Genomic DNA, 9881 nt, shown 5'->3' with positions numbered 1-9881 from the left:
TGGCCAGAAGCACGCGGAGAAATGTTGCCCAGGTCGTATTTACCAAGGACCAAAGTGTACTGAATCGACAATTTTATGTATAAGCGGTTTCCGCCCAATCCCTTTTCTTGTAATTATTGCGCGGCTTCCTGTCACCGCTACTCTTTTTTCACTTGCAGGCCCACTTCCTACACAGGCCACGAACACTCCTCAGCCAAGGGCAGAGCCCAATTCGAAGTGCGTGAGAAGCCTGCGAGACATTCTGGAGCAAAAAAGGCCAGAAAGTCCCGAAGCCCTTCCCGGCAGCCGTAGACCCAGGCCCCGCCCTTCGGTCCGCGCTCTGCAATGCGCATGTCAGGTTTGTTTTCCCCTCCCCCACAGTCGGCAACGGGTCTGGAAGCGGCAGCGGCGGTGAAAGGGGCGGAGAGGGAGGAGTACGGCGGGACGCGTCCTGGTCCGCGCGTACTTCGGGCCGTGGCATCTCCCCGCGTCGGTGGAGGTAGTAGGTCCCGCTATTGCAGCAGGTTTGTGCGAGGTGGGTCTAGACGCGGGGTTGCGGCCCCTTGGTGGCACTGGAGGCAACTGCGGGGCCTAGGGAAGGCCGGGGAACCGCGGCCTCACTTAACAAAGAGTCAGCGGAGCGCTTGGGCTCCGGAGGCCCAGGGAGCTGGCGGGGGGTAGGAGTGCGGGGCTGAGGCCCCAAAAGGTTCTTCCGAGCCGCGTCGCCCTCCCACGGCTCTTGCTTCTCCCATACTCTTGCGGAGGCCCATTTGGCGGCTTTCCCGAGGCGGCGCCGGCTCGCTTGGCTGCGGAAGGGATTTGCAAGGTGCTGAGCTCCTTGGTAGGGGTAGCCACCGGGGGATTCTGATTTTAGCCGGCAGCAGTTGGCAGAGGCAAGCCTCCAAGTCAGAGGGAACCTGTAGGCAAAAGTTGCCAAGTCGGAAGGCGAGAGACAAAGTCGGTGATCTTCGTGCAGTCTTCAGAAGATAGTGATTAGCATCACTATCGTTACCCAAACTTTTTTTGCGGCCTGCCTAAAAGCCTGTCTAATGTGAGTAAATAATTTACGTGGAGATGCAAGTTTACGAACCAATAATATAGAGAAATTTTACAAGTCGAGAGTTTGGAGGAAATCATACATATCTTCCTTGTCACATTAGTGAATGAAGAAGCATTTCCTCTTTTGCTCTTCTTTCAGGTTCCAAATATTTCCTTTGGCTTCTGTGTCTTGCTTTGTTTTGTTTCGTTTTGTTTTGGGGTAACGATGTTTCTGTATTTCTTCTTCCCCCCATATAAACACCCGGGTGCTCCTAATAGGCAGAGATTATTTCTTATTCACTGTAACTTTCAAGAGCCGAGCACAGTTCTGGCATGTAGGTGGTGAGCAATAAGTGTTTCATACAAAATTAATTTTTAGATTCTCAGTGAAAAAAGTATGCTGTGTTTTCCTGTACCTAGAGGGGGCATTATATGGCCTAATTTGCGATTCATTCATTTAAGAAATGTTCTCATTGATTCCTAATGTGCGCCTATTTGCTAGCACTGTTTTAGGTCTCTGAATCCTGCCCTCCTGAAACTTCCCAGTGAGAGTAAACAAATATATAAATTCTACTGTATGTTAGATTATTAGTGCCTTAGGAAAAAATACAGCTGGAGAGATACATGAGAAAGGGTTGCATTTTGAAAGAGTGGTCGGGAATATATTTATAGATAAGAGATGTATAGATAAGCTAAGCAGACTAAAAGCAGGTGAGGGATGATGAGCCCAGCCAGTGTCTAGGGAAAGGAATGTTGTAGGCAAAGGGAACAGCAAGTGTAAAAGGCCTGGAAGATGACAATGCTGACCTGTTAGAGGAACAATTAGAAAACCAATGTGCTTGCAGCACTGTGAGCAAAGGAGGGAGTATTAGGAGATACAAGGTCAGGAAAGAAAAAGAGTTGGGGGTGGGAGCAGAATAGCCAGGATCTTTTAGGCTATTGTGAGGCTTTTTCACTTTTGCATTGCTTGAGATGGGAACCACCTGAGAGTTTGAGCAGAGGAGTGATAAGATCTGACTTCGATTGTAATATTAAAACTTAGTATGATTCATGGAGGAGTACAGTTTTTATTTTTGTTTTATCAACTTGGTACTATTCACATAATTAGTTCTTAGTTTCTTTAAGCTAACCGAGAGGAAAGAGCCTTCTAAAATAAGTATAACCTAGCATGAATTTATATTTGGCTTTAAAAGAAAGTGTTGAAATTCTTAGGTTCTGTGCACATTTTTGTTAAAAGAACTGGACAGTTTATGGTGTGTGAAATGTTCTCAAGGCATATTAAGTAGATGCTAATCAGATGTAACCAGAACTCTTCTCTTACTCCCCAAAACACAAGTTTTCATAAAATAAGATGGTTTTATAATCAGTTGTATTTATTTTCCACCATTGTCCAAAACATAAACTCAAGACAATTTATCTTTCTTATGTTCCACATTTATTCTAACTTTCTAGCCTTTGCTATTTCTAGCTTTTCTCCCTACAGTGTCTTCCTTCACATTTCTCTACCCAGCTTGCATCTTTCTGTGCCTCCCATGGGTTCTGACTCCCTTAGGAAGCCTATTCTCATTTGGCAGCTGGTAGTGATCTCTGACAACCTCAGTGTCACTAGCACTTATGTATGGAATCCCTGAGTTGAAAGAGATCTGAGAAGTGTAACTTGATATTCTCCAGTTACCAATAGAGAAACTGATTTCTGGAGAAAAAAATAATGATAAACATGACTACTAATAAATATTGTGTACTTACTATGTTGTAAATGTGTTTTTGTGTATGAACTCAATTTCTCATACCAGCTGTTAAGTAGGTGATATTCTTACCATCTTACAGATGAGGAAACTGAGGCACAGAGAAGCTAAGTTACTTCCTTGAGCTTCCTTGAGATTCATATTGAGTTAGTGGCAAAGCTCATTAGTGGCAAAGCTCGAGTTTGAACATCGTCTCACTCCATCATTTGTGTTATTTTACTACGGTATTATGATTGCCTACTAAATCACAGTATTTTAGGGCCTAGAACCATACCAAGTAGGCCTTTATACTATCTTTAATTTTTCTGTTTGCCCAATTTGTAAATCTCCTTGGGTCTCCTGTATTGAATAAACTTGATTAATGAACATATACTCTTTTGTTTTCCAAACAGAATGGAGAAGCCTGTTTCTTCATGCATGAAACCCATAACCTGGAGTTGGAGAGCTAAAACAAGGACACAAATAGGATTAAATGTTGGGTGTTTTATGACTAGGAAGGGAGATTGAGGAAGGAGATGGCACTTCTCTGGTGGAATCATACTCCTGTCATAGTTCTAGCAGTTGGTATTGAGATGGGCTTTGAAGGATAGAACTTTGGTAGGTAGGTGTAATGAGAGATTTGGTAGGGAGGGAACCCAGGTAGAGGGAAGAGCACTTACCAAAGAAACCATGTGGGGAAACCCTGGGAGATAAGAATGGTAAAGTAGTTTCTTGCCACAGTGGAGAGTCTTCTTCCAGCCTTACTTGAGTAACTGAAGAGTTACTGAATTGAAGGGATGACAGAATCAGCAACATGCATCAGGAGGGTTTGAGGCCAGGATCTGGAAGAATGTGGAAGAGGGTTTTTGCTGAGCATCTGAATGCTCACCTCACTTGGATGTGACTTTCCCTAGTTCCACGTTACTAACAACATCTTGCTTGTAAATATTGTTACTGAATCTCATCTCACTAGACTTACATTAGAATTAGAATTATTTCCATTAAAGGATTCCTGAGGACAGCAGGAGATGATCTTAATTAAGATTAGGCAAACTGGTGCTCATCAAGTAATTATTTTAGCCATGCATTAACGTCTATGGAAAGTCCAAAGTGAGTAAAGACAGTCCCAATCTGGAACTATGGTGGTCCAAGGGCAAAGTTTGACCTAGCATAAATCAAATTGAATACTAAGCAGACTGAACTAAGTGCTACATAATAGTTCAAACAAAACCTGTAAGGTATATATGGGGGAGGGTCACAGAACCAGAAAATTAGAGCATGTTGTTCTTTGTCCCTTCAGCAGTATCAGTAAAAAGCTGTTTTTGACACTCTTCCACATTGGCTTCAGAGTCCATTGTGAACATTTAAATTTTTATTACTACTGGTAAACTTTAATACAAAGGAGAAAGTAAAAATCAAATAACTGCAGTTAGCATTTTGATTAACAGCCCTCTGGCTATTTCTGTATATGTAACTCATGCTATTACGTTGAATCATAATCATCCACCTTGTTTTAGTCTCTTATTTGACTGAACCTATTTGACTCACATTTATTTTTCCTAAATGTCAGTGGTAATTAACATTTTTAAAAGTTAGAATGCATAGTCCCGTTGGCTAAGCAATCACATTTTAAAAAATGATCCTAAAGAAATAATTAAGGGTATGCACAAAGATACAGCTGTATGATATGTTTCACAACATCATAAAACAGTGGAGAAGTACATTTATTGACATTTAAAGATGTTCATAGTGTATCATTAGGTGAAAAAATCAGTAACTGAAACAATATGTACAGTAGGGTTTTAGTTTTGTGTTTAAATTGTGTGTATATATACATAAATGTAGGAAAAAACAAAAAGAGATTAGCAAAATTGCATATCTGAGAGAGGAAATACCAGGTATTTTAAAGTTTTGTTCTTGTTTGCTCAATGAGCTTCCTGCTTTTCAACAAAACTTGGGTAACTTGTGCCCTGGCTCGTGTGGCTCAGTTATTTGAAGCGTCGCCCTATAACCACAAGGCTATGGGTTTGATTCCTGGTCAGGGCACATCACCTAGGTTCCAGATCCTGTCTCCAGTTGGAATGTGTGGGGGAGGCAACTGATTTTTGCTTTTCTCTCTTGTGGCCTTGCCTCGGTGTTTCCCTTCTCCCTTCCCCTCTCTCTAGCAATAGTGAAAAATAAAGTATTTGAGAGAATGTAACCATTTGGCTGAGATTAGCATATTGCATGTCTGAGTTACAAAGATGAAGTTTTAATGGAGAGGCAAAAGTTTAAAATGAAATTGTAGGTAGAGGTTGGGAAAGACGAAATCAATGGGCTGTCTATAAAGTTAAATTTATATTAATGTATCTTGTCACTAATAGATCCATTGTTGACACCATGAACTGGAATAAAGGTGGCCCTGGCACGAAGAGGGGGTTTGGCTTTGGAGGTTTTGCCATTAGTGCTGGAAAGAAGGAGGAACCCAAACTCCCACAACAGTCCCACAGTGCCTTTGGGGCAACCAGTTCTTCTTCTGGATTTGGAAAGTCTGCTCCACCACAGCTCCCTTCTTTCTACAAAATTGGATCTAAACGAGCCAATTTTGATGAAGAAAATGCGTAAGTGGTAATTCCTGATAATTTAGCAAAGGTTGGGCTTTGAGATAATTCATTTTATCAGCAGAAATTGAGGCAAAGAAACACTTTATTTCCTGAACAATAATATAACTTCTTAAATTGGCTATCTCACTGAATTACATTGTTGCTAATAAGATATATTGTCACCTTTACTTATTTGTAAGAAATGTAATACTTGTGTGCTTACTTATCCTTTTACTTGTTCCAAAAAGGATTTGAGGTCATTGAGACCTAAATATGACTGAAGAGATTTTTAGTGGTCTTTACTGAAGTCTTCTATTGATACCATATAAATTGTTTTGTAAACACAGGCAGTTGTCAGAACTGGTAGAGACACAGTTTGCCTCAACACCCAAGTCCTTAAAACTATTATGTCGTAAGATATTAATAGTGGTAGAAAAATTTCAGATTTTTGCCCACAGTTCTCAAGAAACATATTTAGCAATTATCTCTTTTAACTTTGTCTAATAAGGTGGTTATTATAGAAAGATGGGATTTAAAGGTTTGAATTCTAATTCCTGTATAATTTCTGTCTTTGCTAAATCTGAAGAATTTCTTGCTGTTAATAATTTACCTGGTTGTGACACTGCTAGAGTTTTTTGTTTTTTTTTTTAATTAAAAAATAGCTCCTCAATATCAAGAATTTTAAAAGTAAAACAGCAGCATTTTAAAAAGCTGTTATAGCATTCAGGAATTCAATACAGAAGTAGGTGTTTAAGGTTCAACAAAGTCAAGAGTCATTATTCTAGAGAGCAGTTTACCAGTTCAGGGACATGGTTTTATTAAATGAAAACCTATGTTCAGTTAAATGAAACCTATGTAAATGAATATGCGTGTGTGTGTGTGTGTGTGTAGCACATAACAGCTTTTAAAAAATTCCTATAAATGAAGAAATGCTTTAAAATTTTAAGCAGCAGTTACTTATTTATACTTGTTTATTTATAGTTATACTGTATTTAAATTTATTTATTAAATATTTGGTTATATTACTGTTTTATTTAATTTTGAGATAAGGTCTAAACAATGTGTTTGTTTTGTTTTAGTTTATAAAGAGCTATAGCCATTTCTGGGCTTTTTGTTAGTGAAAAAGTGGTACTCTCTCCAGACTTGGAAGTTGTCTTTTCTTTCTTTTATTTTTTAAAAAAAGATTTTACTTATTTATTTTTAGAGAGGGAAGGGAGGGAGAAAGAGAGAGAGAGAGAGAAACATCAATGTGCGGTTGCTGGGGGTTATGGCCTGTAACCCAGGCATGTACCCTGACTGGGAATCGAACCTGCGACACTTTGGTTCACAACCCGCGCTCAATCCACTGAGCTATGCCAGCCAGGGCTGAAGTTGTCTTTTCTGAATACTTAGGTAGTATGATGAATGGTTTGGGATTGAGCATTTTTCTTTAAATTCTAGAAGTTTTCTGTTGGTCCTCAGAAAATAGCCCAGAACTTCTGATGGAAGAGTCCCTAGTCTAATGAATGTATCTCTAAAAGATTTTAAAGGATTATAATAATAAAACGGTTTTTAATATTTCATATGAAAGTAATTTTTTTCTGCCCTGGCTGGTGTGGCTCAGTGGCCTGAGCACTGGCCTGTGAACCAAAGGGTCGCCGATTCGATTCCCAGTCAGGGCATGTGCTTGAGTTGCAGGCCAGGTCCCCAGTGGGAGGTGTGTGAGAAGCAACCACACATTGATGTTTCTCTCCCTCTCTTCCTGCCTTCCCTCTGTTAATAAATAAAGAAAATCTAAAAAAGAAGAAGAAGAAAGAAATTTTTTTCCATAGCATACATTCTTTAATATTTGCTGTATCTATCCAACAGTGATACACTGTTTTGCTGAAAATTTTACAGCTGAAAATTAATTTGAACAGCCACTGTTGAAGTAGTGAATCTGCTGTGACTAGTTTTGTTTTTCTTTTTGGCAATGTTAGACTTTTGCTTGTATTAAGTAATAATTACTAAGTCTTTAGCCAAAGCCTGGAGGTCTTTAATCTACGTAGTTTAAATTTCTTAATAGTAACATATATCATAATAAACATTTCTGTTAAATGAAAAATTCACTCACGCCAAACTAAACATTGACTTTACCAGTCATGCATCTTAATTTTCAGATATTTTGAAGATGAGGAAGAAGACTCGAGCAACGTTGATTTACCTTATATTCCTGCTGAAAACTCGCCTACTCGCCAGCAGTTCCGTTCCAAGCCTGCAGATTCCGACAGTGATGACGATCCCTTGGAGGCGTTCATGGCTGAAGTAGAAGCAAGTATCAGCTCTGTTTTATTAAAACACTCAGCAATTAGAAGGAACTCAAATTAACCTGCTGTTCAGTCCTCATTCAGAATTTGTTTTCTGGCCCTTTTTGTGAGAATTTTGCTCTCATACTCTTTTCTTAAATAAACTTCCAGTTGATCCATGACCCTTGAACATAATAGCTCAGGATTTTTGTGTGTATTTTATTTTAATAATTCTTGATATATTCTTAAATGGAATGAACATTATTTCATTTGACTTATATTTATTAAATACATATGTGAGACAATTAAATTTAAGGAACTTGCTAAAATTACAAATTCTGTACTTTCAATGTTTAGTATTTCTTACTATTAACACTCATAACCTCCCTGTAGTAATTTAAACTTTTGACCGCTTTTCTTAAAATTCTTCTCACTAGGCTTTTGTGATTTTGAATTTTGTCCTTACTCCCAGCTCTTTGACTGTTTTCTATGTATTTACTAATTTGTTATTAAGAAAAAATTTAAGTGCATACAAAAGTGGAATATAAAATGAGCCCCCAACCCTGTGTACCCTTCACCCTACTTTATCCGTTAACTTTTGTTATCTGACTCATAAAGTAAACATAATCATTTCATCTGTCAGTATTTCTGTATCTCTAAGATAACTCAAAAAATGTGGCTACTGTGTGATTATTGTACCAAAAATAAGCATTACATATCTATGTGACTGTTGTCTGTTCTTGTGATTCTCTTCTAGTTTTTCAAATATAATTCTCCCATTCTCTATTGATTTGCTATATTCACTCTATACATTCCTTAGGGACCTCATCCACTTCTACAACTTAACTTCTATATGAACAGTTCATGTCTTTAGTCTCTCCTGGGTTTCAGCTCTGCTTTTCTAGAAGCGTGTTGGCCATTTATATATGGGTATGTGCTCCTGGCACCTTGAAACCAATCCATTGTCTTTTTATGTCTTTTAATGGCACCAATATTCACATAGTCACCTTGGCTTTAACTTTTGTTACCTGTCCCTCTCATTTTCTTTTTAACTGATGATCAAACATGTTCATCACTTAGTTCATTTAACCCTCAGGATAACATTGGGGAATAGGCAGAAAGAAAATATGTAAATGTAATTATATAACTAGTAAGAAAACTGAACCCTAAGATAATTCGAGTCCCTTTGCACCAGATCACATAGGTACTGTGTGGCAGAGCTGGGACTTACTTGCTTGTTAGTGCTGATAGCCTAGCTCTTTCTAGTACATCATGCTACCTTAACTCATTTGCCAGGTTCTGTCAGTCTTTACATTTCTCTTGCATCTGTTCCTTCTGTTTTTGCTGTGTTCATCATTCTTTATTCCCTTTCTAACTCTTGCCTGGTCTAAATTCTCTCTGCTTTAGGCCCTTTGCTCTCTCACTTATGTGGTATATAGCTAGAGAGTAATTAGACTAACACTAAAGCATGTTTCTTATGTTCAAAACTGTCACTTCATTGTTTATGAAATGGAGTCCTTCCAGATTACTCACTTACTTGTTACTTGAAGTCTTCCGTTCATTTCTCTAAGGAAGGAGGGAAAGAAAGAACCCAATATGGGTGTGTTTTTGGTTGGCCTAGGCATTGCTTTTTAAAAATGTGAACTGACATATTTAAGATCAGGAGATTTTGTCTAAAAGTTTAGACTCTCAAAAAGTGGAAGATTTGGTAATACTAAGCCTGCATTCTGAAATGGAAAAAGCAAGCCATTGCTGACCAAATGACTGCTTTCTGTAGACAAGGCATGCTTTTTCTGGTTCACCACAGTTCTGCCAATCCCTTTTGTCTTCTTGACAGGGAGGCCACCAGTTAGAGCCATTTATTATCACACTTGCATTGTGGTTTTCTTACAGTGGAGAAATACTTTCCTAGGCTTGGACCTCCTGTCAAATATCAAAAAATAAAAGACTCAGGGCTATGTTATACACGAAAAATTAGAACATGCTTTAGAAGAATATTCCTGCTTACTAAAGTACAAGCAAAGCATGTCTGTCAAAAGAATACACCTTTTCTTATCCTGGCTCACTTCATTCATTGTGATTGACACCCATTAGGTATTTGAATTTCCTACCTTTAATTTAGAACAACTCAAATTACTTGCTGAAGAATATACACCCAATAGGTTAGCAGAGCCAGGATTCAACTCCAAAGCCCATATTCTTTCTGGGGTATCATTTTGTATCTGAGTTCTCATAACACTGCATATTTTTATGCCATAACACTTACCAGAACTCTTCACAGTATACATGTGCTT

General features: G+C 38.6%; 1 protein-coding gene across 5 annotated transcripts in view; it reads left to right on the top strand.

Annotated features, from left to right (window-relative positions):
- The first annotated feature begins 75 nt into the window (after nucleotides 1–75).
- DDX42 (DEAD-box helicase 42) overlaps nucleotides 76–9881 on the top strand; it is a 30627-nt gene continuing 20821 nt past the window's right edge. Inside the window, exons 1-4 of one of the 5 annotated variants that reach the window (XM_036033512.1) lie at nucleotides 350–514; nucleotides 1726–1728; nucleotides 5105–5341; nucleotides 7462–7612. In XM_036033512.1, the coding sequence (XP_035889405.1) occupies nucleotides 5121–5341; nucleotides 7462–7612 (372 nt within the window). In that variant the 5' untranslated portion in view covers nucleotides 350–514; nucleotides 1726–1728; nucleotides 5105–5120. The other 4 variants (XM_036033511.1, XM_028519159.2, XM_028519158.2 and 1 more) reach the window with 4 other exon arrangements.

Source organism: Phyllostomus discolor, chromosome 8 (assembly GCF_004126475.2).
Source record: "Phyllostomus discolor isolate MPI-MPIP mPhyDis1 chromosome 8, mPhyDis1.pri.v3, whole genome shotgun sequence".
Taxonomy (NCBI): Eukaryota; Metazoa; Chordata; class Mammalia; order Chiroptera; family Phyllostomidae; genus Phyllostomus; species Phyllostomus discolor.
Note: the sequence above shows the minus strand (reverse complement) of the source record. Positions and strands in the feature narration are given on the sequence as shown.